Source organism: Formica exsecta, unplaced genomic scaffold (assembly GCF_003651465.1).
Source record: "Formica exsecta isolate Colony F162 unplaced genomic scaffold, ASM365146v1 scaffold2, whole genome shotgun sequence".
Classification (NCBI taxonomy): Eukaryota; Metazoa; Arthropoda; class Insecta; order Hymenoptera; family Formicidae; genus Formica; species Formica exsecta.
Genome location: NW_021849297.1, coordinates 1,719,729 through 1,735,668, shown reverse-complemented (window position 1 = coordinate 1,735,668; position 15,940 = coordinate 1,719,729). Strand labels below are relative to the sequence as shown.

Below are 15,940 nucleotides of genomic sequence, written 5' to 3'. Positions count from 1 at the left end.
CAATTATAAGATTAACTAATTTAGATCGCTTATAATGCCCTGAACTGGTAAATTTATATAGCGAAGGAAGTTCGAGAAAGATGGGAGAGGACTTTTCCAACAGCGAACGGTATTCATTATCCCTGGGAGACCGGTAACAATTAAAATTAAATACTACCAATTAAGCAATGAAAGCACAAAAGCGGTAACTATTAAGCAAAGTTGCATTCATGCGATAGATCATTTTGTGCCGTTAGCACAGTCGGAGAGACACAACGGCTTCTACTTATGCACATTTATGAGAAACAGGCCTCGACACATCCGGTCCATTTTGGATCGAGTGGATTTTTATTGAGTTCGATGGATATCAAAATACCAGCAGCGCATACAATTCTTACACAGAATTTTTATATGTATATCTGCATATTCTTCTATATATTTATCAGCTGTAAACTTACAATCAGTTTATTTATGATAATTTAAAAAAAAATTTAAACTACAAAAATATTACTAATAGATAATATGTTACGATTCTTGATATATTTATATGCATAAATTAATTCTAACGATGTGTTTTGCAAAACAATAATCATTTATGAGATGATTCGATTTGTACTAATTTCAAATAAATCTTCAACTTTATCATCATACGCGATAATGAATATAATTATCTTGTTTTTCTTTTCAGTCATTCACGAAATCCGAGGGTTGATGTCGTTGATGGTCTATGACGAGACATACCGTTATCGTCTTTCTACATCGAGCACTGTAAAACCTCCGACGCACTCGTGTGAAATAGAAACGCCACTGGCTTCATATTCTTTGCCGCATTGGCTCTTTAATTATGCAGGCTCTGTGAATACGCTTCCGTGCACTAACATCTCGCCTAAACCTCCTATATATTACCGGTAAGTATTACTTCATTATTTGCTTATATTTTCTTAGGACTTGTGTAAAAATCATTATCAATTTCGATTTTGAAGGCACATAAACATGATCTACATCGCTATAATTATATATCTATGCACGAGTACGTCGAGACTAATGTATTTCGCGATATTACTGTGATGCGCAAAATCCAACTGATGAAATCGAATTCGATATGAATGCTAGGTGAGAAAAGGATTAACTTTCAGTTTAGAACATAAATCGTAGTTACTCACGGTGCCTTTTCTTTGTTTGGATTGTTGAGAGTCCGAGTCGTAATCACAAATCCGGTACACATAAAATAGGTTCTGAGCTATAAAATCCTTTTCCTTCTGAGAGCCCAGCAAACCTCAACGTTTAGATCAGCAAACTGTTCATCCTTCTTTCTGATTCTTCACTGTTCAGATTCTCGTCCGCTCCTCCTTTTTCGCTCTTTTTATTGCCCCGACTTTTTTCTTCTGTTAACTTTCCAAATTTTAACATCCGTAATTATAAAAAGAGATAATTGTTTATTCGTAACGCTAGTCGTTGTTGCCTGACAATAGATATTGAATCTACTGATCTCTTGTATTTTTCACGAGAAATATTTTTTGTAAATATCAATAATATATACGAAAAGGCGCACAAAACAGAATGGCAATCAATATTAATAATAATTGAATTGTAAAAGATTAAAATTATCAAACAATCAAACATTGTATTGTATTAAATTATATCGTGCAAAACGAATGGCAAACTGTATAATGAGAGAGAGAAAGAGAAAAGGGAAAAAGGGTTATTACATTGCATTTTCTATGAAACATTTTTTCATCAATATCTATTTTGTGACTAATTTTATCAAAGCGGCCGCTCAGGATGCGTATAAGATGTGCAGAACTTGAGGATACGACGGCCCTCCCCGTTTTCCCAGTTTTAACGATGACAACACTATAAAGAATCGAATTTACGAGTGCTTGACCAGTCCCATTCCATTTTTGTTCACGATAGTCGGCTATCGTTTTTGTCGGGCGATTTAGAGGGAATAGCTTTGCTGTTCGTGAGAAAGCAGGATTCAAAACCCGACGCCAATCGACTATCAGGGATTACGCGCGCTGCCTCAAAGATAAGCTGCCTATGGTATTTACATTTAATTCGCTCTCATACGTTCGCTGGTATCCCAAAGAGATTACGGCAAATCTCGATTAATTACCGATACGTTTCAAGGATTTCTCGTATCTCATCGTTTGCATATTGAGATAAGTTCCAAATACAAGCACGTTTATATTTTCGAAAGAAAATTTTAAATTATAAAATATAAAGAGTAAAAATATTTATATAATAAATCATATAATATATAAAATTTTAAAAACAATAAAAATAAAACCGTAATAATATGATCACATTCGTGGCACATTTTCGCAAACCTTGTCTTTATTGTCATCGAAACGCAGTTCACTGTATATTTTATGTATATTTTGCGAATGTCTTGCAATCTAATAACAGTTGATATTTTGAAATTAAATTGTATTATTAGTAAATATTCTATCAACGTAGAAATGCACGTGAACACTTAAAACCAGAAAAAAAATGTGCCCTGCGAAATAAAACGATTGCTTTTATCGTATAAACTATCTGATATACTGAGACAAGGTCGTCGATTCTCGAGATACTGGAGAAATCCAGATTTATTGAATGCATGCACTCCATCGTTAGAACCGAGAAGGCATCAACATCACAGCGTAACGGTTGGTCGTAAAACGACCGCGTAAAAATGTACGGCTCGCTAAACGCCGCGCGGCGATACTCAAGATATGAAAATGGAAGCGGTAATTAAAACGTCGGCGAGGTTTGTCGGCTATCTCGGCATACTGATTGCTTCCAGTCCATGATTAGGGCTGTTGAAAGTAAATTGATCCCCTTGTCGGACCTCACTCTCCGACTAGTGGAGACCGAGCGATGGAATTCGTTGGTATGTAGTACGCGTACGCATCTTTTTTCTTTTTCTCTTCAATGTAAACGATAAGCGTTTCTGGCGGGAGGCCATGACGACGTTTCACGGATGACGTTTCTGTCGGCCGTTATATGTTGATGCTGGAATGTTTCGCGACGCGAATTGCAAGATCCGCGTGTCACTTTGCGCTCCACTAATACAGACACAACTCTGCATTTCTCAGTCTCGCTCGTCTCATACTTTTTGCATCACTGCAAAATGCATTCACGTATAAAATATGATACACAGAGTTTCTTTTAATATTTTTCTCCATATCGTAAATTAATTTGTGAAAATATTCTCGGTAATTGTTAAAAAAATACATAATATTCTTCTCGACTCAGAAAAATCGATCCTCGTCAATTTAATGTCGCGTAAGCAAAGAGAATGAGGATTCGTGATCGTCCCCTAATAGTTGCGCGAACGTTTGGCGGAAAGATTAGTGCCGCTTTTACAGTAAGCAGCATCAATGTAATCAGACAGGTCGGTCAGAGCGAATTTAACGACGGTCGTAAACGCGGTTCGCTTTACAGCTCACTTTTTTCTCTTTTTTTACACTGCCTTCACCTACCTCGTCATCATCGTCACTGTTTTCTTGTTCTTTTTACCGCCCCTTTTGCGTTCTCCATCGTCGCAAAGTCGTAAGTGAAGCGCGCACCACAGTCACCCACTCATTTTGCTCCATGCACGGTAAACTACTAGACTTTATGTGACAAGCACTAAGTCGACTTCCATGCCTCGACGAAATGCTAATGATTTCCTTAGAACTCGTCTATCATTAGTAAGCCCTTAATGCATAATAACGTAAAAAATCGTAGTATTATTTTTTATCGGCGCTAACATTGGCTGAACTTATGCGATTGTGATCATGTTGCGCGTTATTGATAATTCTTTCATATAATTGCAGACATTGTTACTCTTGTTAGCATTTTGTGAACTCTTGTATTATATACATATTTTTTATAAATGTTATACGAGCTATTCTCGTTGAGCAATATTTACAAATATGATTCTGTTTTTTCGCGTATTTTAGACGAGATATAATAAAATAAATTTATGCAACTAAAATGTCATTAAGTATTTATAGTATTTTTCATTCTTTATCGAATAAATAATCTGGTTAAAATAATTTAGTAAAAATTTCGAGGAAACTCACAATCTTTATTTGGTGTGCTGCAGTGTTAATTGTAAGAAGTAAAACAAAATAGTTTTTACACGATTTTAATTAAAAACATAAATCAATCAATCACTGTTTATTAAATTCGTGAGCAGAATTTATGGCTGCGAATACAGAAAATCTACTGGAAACGTGTCAAGAGGAAACGGCGACGTGTCATGGTCAGGAAAGCACGTTGCCACGGATATAAGTATCCGCTGCGAGCTATAATTTTGGAACGCGTATTGCGCAATTCGATTCCGATATTTGAGAACACGTATGTTCTAACAAACTATATCAGTAATAATTTCCGTTCGTGGATATGATATATAGTTTTGGGTGAGGGATCGATATTATATAAAATATAATGTAAAAAAATAAAAGTAAGTAATAAGAATATGCGTTACAGAAATTATATCTTTTACATAAGGTTTCTATGCTTTTTTTGTTCTTCAAATCCTCGTACGTATATTAAATTCCGAAATGATACTATGTTTTTTTACGGAAATATTTTTTACAGCGAATATTCTTTTCGTTCGTTATATTCCTATGCGCTATCGCCTGTTGCGATGCCAGTCGTTATAAATAGTTTGTATTACACATTGATCCTGCGCAATTATCTCGTCTATACCGACGACGTGACGCCATCGTCGAAATCACTGATAATGATCGGCCAATCGCTGACCTTGATAGCGACTGTCAGTCTCTTTGAAAATGAAGGCACAATTCATTCGAGACAAAGCAATAATAAGCAACGCCAAAGTGCTTGAGCCGCTACGAATACATCTCCGCTTCTTCTTCTTCTTCCTCCTCATCACAAACACACACACACACACACACACACACACACATATCGTCCTTCAAATATGTAACCAGGAACTGGAGAGCGTTAAGCAGTGTAACAGGCTACGATTTCGCTGGCAAAAGGAGTTTTACTACTTTCTAACCACAGTTGCGGGCTACAATTAAACCCCCATAAACCTCGTCGTAACTTTTTTAAAAGCGACCGACCGCGGGTTCGCGCGCACCCCACTCCATTCTCTTGCTCGGCAAAAAACCCGTCATATTGCATTCTTAATGAAGCCTCGAGACGGGTACCGACGTCTTCCGGTCGACTCTAAAACGTCCTCGCCCGGTCGCCTGCTAGAGACTTCTCGAAAAGGGGAGTTCTCACCTATTCCTAGAATTGCAGTAGTCACTGCGGACGCGTGCATAAGTTGTGTCCATGAACTTTAAAATGCCTTTTGCGCATTTGTATTGGTTGTGGCTAATGACCGGTTACACACTTCGCGGAACATTTTTCTTTGCCGAGAAAGGATGCTCTTACTATTCACTATTACTATCAATGATTCACAATTTGTCGAGATTCGATATTCCAAGTTTAACGCGATGTAGAAAGGCACAAGGTGAAACAAATCGACTGATATAACTCGCATCATGTAATCCGTAACGAGGTTTTATTTCTTGAGATATGCGAAGAGAGCGTGGTTGCCTTTGCAGACTCCTCTCTCGTAAGCCTCCTCGTCGGTGTACTCGTCAAGAGTGACGTTCTTCAGCAACCACGCCAGCGGCTATAGAATCGTCGGATAAGTTCACATGATGTTCGCCGAAGACGTCGGTTGCTCGAAGGCAAGAGAAAGGCGAAAAGAGCCGGAGAAAAGGAAAAGAAGGAGAAGAAGGCAGCTAAGAGAGAAGGTTGAGGAAGGAACCTGGCAACCCGGCATGCGGGGTTTTAGCGAGGACTGACGTTTACGGCTCGGAGCGGTCGACCTAGCGCCAGTAAAACTTGAGAAGAAATACAGGCGAAGTCGGCATCGACAGTTAAAGTCATACGCGCGAATATACAACCGGGCTTCTATAAAATACGATGTACCTACCTATGGCGAGCGGAGACATCGAGGTTCACTCAGAATTCTTCGTTTCTTCTTAATGAAGGTGATTGCGCTTTCTATCGATCTGCGCTCGCCATCGATAAACAAATCATTTGCGCAACTGACTTGGGTAGTCTTATGTTTGTGAACAAGAACGAGAGAGCCATTTTAATATTTTTAGCTTGTCAATTATTATTGTCAATTATTATTGTTAATCGTATATAATAGCGGGTTATAAATATAATGTCTAATGTACATGTATTAACCGTATAATTTTTCGTAACTTTTTATATTTTATTTTTGCAATTATTAATTCTTACAATCCACGCTTCATTGATTTCCGATGTAGTTGGATACCGATATTCGTATCATATATACATCTTAACAATTTTTTCTTAAAAATTTTTTCTCTTTATTGTAAATATCGAATTAGTATAGTTAAATACCTCACACATATGAGCTTGATAGAATTGATTTTATTCTATTTATTTTATTTTATTATTTTAGAAATATACGTCGAAAGTATGAAATAAATGTAGTAAAACTGCAGCTCTAGTATAAAGATAATAACAATAATAATATAAAAATTCTGAACGCGAAAGTGCGAAAAGACGAGCATTTATTCGCCAATATTTCGGTAGAATGAACTGGCGTTAACGTTGAAAGTAGAGTAGATAGATATCATTTCAAGTATCCACGGTGATTTTACGGTCTCTCCCTCTTGCCCACCTAAATCCTCGTCAAGGGTAGTAACGCACGGGTAAAGGTGTGAGAATCCGCGAAGCACTTACTGGCAGACGATAAACTTCCATCTACCTCGTCTCCGCAACCGTCGCGAATGTTTTCACTTTAGCTACGTGCCTGGAAGTCTCTTCCTCAGACCTTTTGTTTACGACTTTCCAAGCAGTCACTGTTTGTTTTGGAATATCTGCCTAGATTACCCCCCGGAATAGAGACTCTTCATCGATGAAAGCTTCTCTCCTCGAATATGTGAACCGTATGTAGATTTTCTCACGAAATTGAAAAAGAAGTCAGAAAAAATTCGCTTAATAACCAATTGTTTCTATGAAAGACACGAAATCAGCTTTTGATCGATAATTCTTGTTTATTAATTTTTCTTCTTGTGGTCCGTTAAATCGATCGAATACGATCGAATCGCGCGCGAAAATCATCGATGAAAGTTGCGACGAAACGAGATGAAACGCGGATTATCACGTAAGGAGATTGTTCGAGGTGGTATAGCTGTAAATCATATTTTTACGAGACACTCCAATCCCGGAGGAGAGAATGCCTTTTGAAAATAACAAAAACATGAACTATACTGATAACTGATCGAAACTTTTTTTTTTTAGGCTATTATTACATCATTATATTTATTATTTGCTATTACTATCAATATTGAAACTTATCCTTTTAGATATATATTTCAATTTTACATCTAACAGAATTTTATTATGTAACTTTATATAGTGCATTATATAATATACGTGCGATTTGCGCAAGATAATCGTATTAATATTTCTGTTTCTAGAAATACACGACTATATATCGTTACGCATATTATTTTTTACGAGAATGCATAATGAGTCGCATAATATATCGGCATAAAAAATTCCATATTTACAATGACGAGACGTTCAGCTGCATTTCGATTCGTCATTGTGCTTTAGGAACTTGTGTGTAAAGAAAAAGTGCGACTATATTAGCTCTCGTGCATTCGCAATCGGTCCTCGTACATTCTCTCTTAAAGGCTCGCATCCACTTAACACAAGTAGATCTTACACTCGTCGTGTCATTATAGATACATGTACTTAACAAAGTGGCTGGCACTCGGACGAACCTCGTAAAAAAAGACTGCGGCACAGACGGTTAAAGCCCCATGAAAACGAATCGTATACCGGCACGGATCCACGAGCCAGAATGAGACGGGAAGAAATCTGCGTATTGCGAAACGACCGGGAACGAGCACGTAACACCGGTCTCGTCCCTGAAATGGTGCATCAGAATAACCGTCGATCGTTCGAGAGGGATCGCTTTACGAGTGGAAATAATATTTCGAGCATCGTCAGCTGGCTAAGTCCGTGTAAACGTTGACGGGTGACTAATGTCAGATCATCGCGCGTGCAACAAATAATTCAGTAAATCTTTTTTCCATTGGATATATATTTTGTCTTTGCGAAGTAATTTTTCTATTTTGTTACTGTTACCTGATTTATAACAATTTAAGATTTCTTTTGAAGTTATATGCTGTCGCTTTTATACTTTATATACGCATTCGTCTCTCATGTATTCTTCTCCTAGTTGGATCACGATTAAATTTTATCGACGACTCTTTTAGACACGATTGCAATATCGACAAACAAAAGAGTCGATTAAAACGATGCCTCTTCCTGAGGAGAAGTTTACGGTGTCTAGAAAAGATCCTTTCAAAGTCAATTCTACGAGATGCGGATTGGGCCTTTATCGCTACTACGCTTTCGAGACATTATGTCTGCGGGACGTGTTTTACGATGCGACCAGCTTTTAGTACCGGACGATGTTTTGCTTGGTCAAGCTTTTTAGTGTCTAGCTTGCACTGCTCTTTGTTTACAAGTTACGCGGTTTCGTGTATCTCTCAGATAAGATAGAAGTCTCAATCGAAATATACGACGCGTCAGGTTTTTAATTTTGTTATCAATGTAGTTGTATACCGCTGATACCGCCATTTCTTTGTATTTACACAATATTTTATTTATCTTAATTTTATTTATATTTTTAATTTATTATTTAACAGACATATGAATTAGGAAATTTAACGAAAGATATTCTTATGATTCTGTATTATTGTAAAACGTATAATCCTTTTATTATTACTTATATTATTTTTAAATGTTCTTTTTCACACGCATTAACAATATCTTTTAATTAATTAAAGTTTACAGTTAATTGGTTCATGAATATTTTATTTCTACAATTGTGATTTTAATTCAGATTCTCGCGTTTTTTTTAAATCTTTTCAGATAATATTTCTCTGTGTATACAGCGATGTTGAAGATGCTTAAGTAAAAAAAAAAAAAAATAAAAAAGAATTGCCTTGTCGGGTAACTTGTCGTGGGTAAAGCTGCGATCGAGTGCTTTCGGCAAATAAAATTGATTTGTCCGATTGATGTCCGATCAAGGCACCGATGTGTCTAGACTTTTGAAAAAGTCTGTCACGATTCTCCGCCGCGGTGGGCAGGAAACCGAGTCCGCCATGGTGGATGCACGTATGAAAACTAAGTCCGGGTTTCATTTGACTGGCTTTACGAGGGAGACATAAAATGGATTTTACTGTCGGCTAGTTCGCCAGTTCTCGAGTTGGTATAACATTGCTTTAGCGAACATAATATATCTCCTCCTCTCTCCTCGCGGGTCCTGGTCGTCTCTTTCTCTTACCCCTTGGCTGGCATCATCCTCCTCTGTCTTTCTTATCCGTTCCTTCCCCTCTTACTGCCGTTTCGTAGTGGATTTCGTTTACGACGAAGGACGTGTACCGTTTGTCCATCTCCTCTCGCATTCGTGATCTGACGCATCTTTAGAGCATCACGCTAAGTTTCCTCACCGTCGCTCGTCTCTCCGAGAAAACTTTTCGAATGAGAAATGTCTCGATTTAATATCCGCCGTATAAGTCGACATGACGATCGTTAACTTCTCTTCGGCTTCGTTTCCCAGCCGGTGGTTTCCGATACTCGATAATTCAACATTTCTTTCTACATCAGTTTGTTCCTATCGTTTACATCGAATAACTGGTTTAAGTTTAAGATCGCTTTTTAATATCAACGTTAAATGACAGAGAGAGTAATTATTTCTACATTATAATTTTTCAAGAGACGGACAATCTCTTTTTTTCTCTTTTTAAGTATAGGGAAACTATAGGAAGATATTTTTTATAACAATGTAAGTAAACGGTGTTTCTGATGATATAGAAACAAGTTGTAATATTTTTTATCTTTCTGTCGCAACTAGCGTTTTAATCTCATTGTTAGTGCTGTAACTAAAGTAGTAATTATAACTTTTTATACTAAAATAACCGATAATTAAAAAATGTTTATAGCTAAATTAAAATTATTACTTGCTTAAAAATAAATAAATTTTTGACAGAAGGGAATATATAAATTACATATTGCATCGATCTTTTTACATTTTCAATAGATCACATACAAATTACTTCACGTTTTCTGAATCTTGGAAACTGCGTCGCAGAATAATACATGATGTATTGCGTAAAGCTCATTGCATAAGACAGTGCGATTAATTTGTTTACGTTTATCATAATTATGCGCTGGGAATATGATCGTAAGCAATATGGCAGTTGCTATTGCGGCGTTTAATTTGATACAACTTTATTGTATGTACTTAAATACGATATGAAAGTAATTGTACTTTAATAATACGAAAGGTAAGAGTAGAAAATAATAATATGGCCAATCTCTTTCATCTAAATTTGAGTAAGAATTAAAAAGAAAATATTAAAAAGAAATATATGAAGAACAAATATATAGAAAAGAAATAAACGATATCATTTTTTTATTTGAGTATATATATTACGCTTTTATTATTTATTATGTATATTAATGAGATGACGATAATTTTCAGCGGCTTAATTAATTAAAACGAGAAGAATAAAATATATATTAAGGCGAATGTGAAATATTAAACTTATATAATAATGGATTTTGTACAGTTGATACGATACAAGTCTTTTACTAATCAAATGTTTTTTCATTTTTGTTTTCAGACCGATTACCGATGGTCAATGAAGCAAATCGAGGAGAAAAACATGTCAAATCCAAAGAAAATTGCGCCGCCTCCGAAGTGATAAGACGGCTATTGAGACGAGCGGTGGACTTATATAACAAATTTAATCATTTCTAGGTCGAGATTCGGACATTTCGTGGTGTCAACGTCGCTGTGTATATTCGATGGACCGAGCAACTTATAACCGAGATCGAGTTCTTTTTGTCACGAGAAAGCCGCCGTATCAGTTCCGAGGGACGTTTCCAGACACGTTTTCCGTCCTTTATTAGTCTTGATTGTCTCGATTGTGTCATGCCGTAGTCGCGCTTCTTTAATAGGAAGTTTCTCCGGTGGGCAAAGAATTTCCGGTTATCTCTTTGCGCGTAATTTCTTTGCAAATTTGATTAAGCAAGATCCTGGAGAACGAGAGATCGCGATATATCACTGTCGCGCCTTTGACTCTCTTTATTACTCGTTCTCGTTTGACGAGTCCATTTCTTGCGTTTTCTTCGCGTGTCCGCTCATATTAAATTTGCAACAAGAATAAAATGGAGAAAATAACAGCGAGCTCACCGTTCCATCTGGGTGATTATAAACGTGTCAAAGCAAATCGCGCTAAAGAATCCATCTGATTGTGAGCAACACAGTTTTATTCGCAGATTTTTGTCAATGCAATGCGTGTGGAAAACCGGACATCAACGACGACAGCGATAGCGGCACTGGTCGAATTAATCGACGAATTGTGGTGATTTTGACGCTTTCTGCTTTATTGATATATCACATATATATTGACTATCGCAAATATTGTTTTCTCAATTCACGTGTTATTAAATGTTACTGGATGGTACGAAACGTGCAGCTATGTGCGTGAGTGACGGTAAGATATTTACAGTTTGATTAATTATTTAAGTTTTAAGAATCTGTCGATGATAGATTTTTATGTAAAATCTTTCTAGCAGAGTATTTCTTTCTAAGATATGTCTCTTGTCCGATGCTCAAGAACGAATTTTTTTAATTTAATAGTATCGCAAAACGAAGCAGTTAATGCAACAAGCATTAATCATAGTCGCGCGTTATGCATATTAAAATTTTTTTTTGTACCGTATTCAGTGATTTAGCGGCCATTTATGTTCCCTCAATAATTAAAACTTGCCGTTTATATGCAAGTGCATCTGCGCGCATAATAACGAAATCGATGGATGTGTCAGTCGTGCGATGAGGTGCAATAAAACAGCTGCTCAAAAACTGGTTATTCCAGCTCACAGCATATTAATATACAAATAAGAACATCGAAAAATTCTTTTTGATAGTAGTCTCATTCTCTTCTGCTTGTTTTTTTTCTCAGTGTCCCTCTCTCTCTCTCTCTCTCCCTCCCCCTCCCTTTTTATCTATCTATCTATCTATCTATCTATCTCTGTCTCTCCGATTCTTTTGCTTCGCGTTTGAAATGCATTCCGAATAACAATTTGATCCATAGTTTGAGATTGAATATTATCATAGATCTCTTCATGACTTGTTTCCGTAAATGAATTTACGTTTTATGCGCGCCGCGTTACATCGAACTTATCGCCTTGCTTAATTTGTAACAGAGAAATTAATTTACATATTAATCTCGTGCGCTTTTGTAAACACAAGGTCTTACGCGAAAATTTATCTTATGATTAATTTTCCTTTCGCATATATAAGTGATTCGAGATCGATATTTCTCTTGGTGGAATTATATTTTTCTTATTTAATAAAATTAGAGGGATTTTTTATTAGAATCAATTCCAATATAGTCTACGGTAACTTTTACTACGGTAATTTTTATTTTATTCTCGCATTTTTATCGTGTTTGAAGGAAAATATGCCAATTCCGGCGCGGCCATTCGAGCGTAGAAAATCATTCTGTTTCCGCCTTGCAAATCGTGAAAAGAGAAAGTTTTCATGGATATCATAACGGCGGTTTGACAATTGATTTTTAATTGACCATTGCAAGATACGTTACACGAAATACATATATTTCCTTCGATTCTTTTGTTAAGTGTGACACACTGGTCGCGTCAGATGTCCGTACAAAGATAACATACAGCATGACTTATTATCGAGCGGCAAACCGATATCTTATAATTTTCGACATCCTGTTTATTACAGGGAATCACATATTCTCAATTTAAGGCAGTTTATTTTGACACAGATTACATATATGGAAACGCGATTGTAGTGCAACTTTTTTATCATTTTAAAGAGAAAAATGGTAAGGGAACGAATGGAATTAGATGATAGTGTTTGTTGCGTGAAAAAAATTACGACATTGCTGAACGAATTTTAATCACTTCTTTGTTTTTGTCCGCCTTCCTCTGTGTTAATGCTTTTCTATGCTCGTTCACTGATATTCATTCTTAATTGTTCCTATTTGTTCGATCTGGACCCATTGGATACATTATATCCGATATTCGTCATAGAATACCTCAAAATCGCGAAGCATCAATAGTAGTCGCCGTAGACGACGTACCTTGTACAAGCTCGCGTGCATTACGTTCGCGTATGTAGCATGCGTGTACAATATGTTTGTCCGGCGAGCACATTGGCTCATGCATTTGTATGCATATGTGCTCGTCTCGGCTAATTATAAGTATGTACGAATAGATCTGCACGCGTGTTTTACAAAGTATCATGCACAATACATGAAATTATCTGGCCTAAAGACATATAACATTCATCTCTTTTGCCAAAAAAAATATTGCAGAGACCTTGAAAAAATCTTGAAACCGAATGGCTATTCATAATTTTCCGATAATCTTAACTGATATACAGAAAGAGAGAGTGAAACTAAAATAAAAAAATAGATTTTTCTTTGTTTTTACGGAGAAAGTTCCAAATAATTACAATTAGATCATCAAACTGCTATTAATGATATGGTTTTTATTTTGAAACTCTGCGATCTTTTTTTCGTTCATGGAGCATTCGAGCAATCCTGTTGAAAGAAAGATTTTTATTTATATTTAATCGATAATTTAATCAATCAGAAGTTAATATTTTTATCTGATAAAATGTACTTTGCCGTGATGTATTGCACGCCTTGTACTTTGATTATTAACGTTCGTACATTTCACAGGGGGAAATCCCTACACATTTGTCGGTCGTTTAATATACTTTTGATAAGGTACATACACAATTTTAGAGATTCGACAATTTCACGAATGTTAGGTGCTGCGCGAATTGCTCATAGCAGATTCGCTCTCAATCTTGCAAACTTTACGTATTAACGCCATATTTTTTTAAAGAAAATTAATCTTAATAATGTAATCGATATCCTATAGATATATTTGTTAGAAATATGCATCTCTTTTGCGTAGATAAGAATATATTTGCGCCGTGTGGATAAATACGCGCACATTTAAGCGAATAATAAAGTATAATATTAGATTATTGGTGTCAGCGATAGCGATTAATTCAGTCTTTATATATGTATGTACACATACACATTTGCGCGCGCGCGCGCATATATATATATACACACACACACACACCACACGTACACACGTATACATTTATCGTTCGTGATATCTATTTTTTGCATAAGTATATATGGAGAGACTAGTTCGCGATTAATTTTCTGTGAAGCCAGCTCTCTAAAAAAAAATAATTGTTGATTGTTGTTTCTTCTTTTTTTTTTTTAGAATTTACTTATTTCAGCTGAAACGATCGATGGAGAATAATATTTAATACTTGACGTATATATACTAATAGAGATATCTAGTGTATAAAGAGGATCGTTTTATTTTATCTCGTTGCAATGTGCCTTTTTTGCAAAAAGAAAAAAAAAATCTTGATTGCGAAATACAAATATTACTCATTGACCGATCGAGAAGATTTTTTAAAATGTTAGTCTATACTTAATAAGTTTTTATGAGTTTATTTGGAAAACATACCGTGACAGAAATCTATCTCTAGTAATCGACAGTAAATACTATGGCTGCGTTCGGGGAGCACACTTTTAGCGCTATGAGCGTGTTTTGTCCTTGTTCAACTTTCAATAAGTAACAAAGATAGAACGACGCTGTTAGCGTTAATAGCGTCTCCCCGAACGCACCCTATATGTGTTGAAATATTTTATTGAATAAATTATCTAAAAATAATTGTCCATTCGCCGATTGCGTATATGTGACTGCAAAGTTATTCTTATACGAATAACGTTATTTGAAGTGCTATTTAAAAACAAAGTTAAACAAAGTACACATTGATACTAATATCTCAGTATCAACCGTTGATTTGCACATAGAATCGCAAAATTGCAATCGATTTTATATTTTTTATTTTCGTGATTGATATTAAATAATGAATATCAAACACATTGCTGGGATATAAAAAGCATGAAATTTTAATGATACATTGTGTTTCTGTTTTATTTAGTGTAATCAGATTGTAATAAGGTCCGGAATTAAGGAAAGGAGACCTAAGCATACACTTAATGTGACTTACTTATTCGTTTTAATATAAATTTGACTGTTGTAATTATTTATTCAACGATTCTCGTGCGGGGAAAAATAGTGTAAGAAAGGAATGCAGTAGTGATAATTATTGTAAGATGAGAAAGAAAAATGATTATGATAATATGATGGGAGCAAAAGAACAGCTTTGCTTAAGATAAGAAGGCGAAGAATGGTGCATACGCATATTATTGTCTACAAATTCAGTGTATTTGATGTATTTTTAAGTGTGTTCCGCAATGCATATATAAATAAAGTAATACTGCTAATCAACGGCGCTTAAGAAGCTCGGATTCCTTTTCCAGAACGCTTACATTTTCATTAATACCGGAACTTATAAACGTCATCTCATTTGATGTTTTATTAAAAAATATATTATGCTGTATTTTCAGCTCTCATTTAAACATTTATATTAGTCGGACCATGCAGCAGAAAAAGTTAAATTGATAAGCACATCTCTTCGCATTCTCGGCGAATTGAGATTAGTGCGGCATATTTTTTTTGCGGCAAGTTTGATTTCTTCGCGTGTCATTCCCCCAAACAGAAAATAGACTGTTTAATTGGAATTAACAGGAACTCGATCAAGAATAATTAAATCGCGTGTCAGACTCCATTTCATGAGAGTGCGAGTATCACAGCAACTTTATCCGTACGACGGCGATTTCTAACGTGGATCATTTGAGAAAATGATAGCACATTCTCTTTCATTTTCGAGCGAAATCGTTTTGCAGTTCTCCGGGAATGGATGCGTATGCGGGTTTGATAAAATGCTGAAAGCTCTTCCTGACTTGCTCACTTTAAATAATTGCAG

At 35.8% G+C, this 15,940-nt stretch overlaps 1 protein-coding gene across 4 annotated transcripts in view; it reads left to right on the top strand.

Moving 5' to 3' along the window:
• Positions 1 to 14,455, top strand: part of LOC115234481 — a 66,710-nt gene extending 52,255 nt beyond the window's left edge. The window contains exons 7-9 of one of the 4 annotated variants that reach the window (XR_003883921.1): positions 668 to 887; positions 10,659 to 11,534; positions 14,320 to 14,455. Coding sequence is in view for 3 of the 4 variants with exons in the window: in XM_029805600.1 (XP_029661460.1) it covers positions 668 to 887; positions 963 to 1,047 (305 nt within the window). In the remaining variant the exon portion in view is untranslated. Of the gene's footprint in view, positions 1 to 667; positions 888 to 962; positions 1,064 to 1,749; positions 2,137 to 10,658 lie in introns of those variants that run through there. The other 3 variants (XM_029805601.1, XM_029805602.1, XM_029805600.1) reach the window with 3 other exon arrangements.
• The last annotated feature ends 1,485 nt before the right edge of the window (positions 14,456 to 15,940 follow it).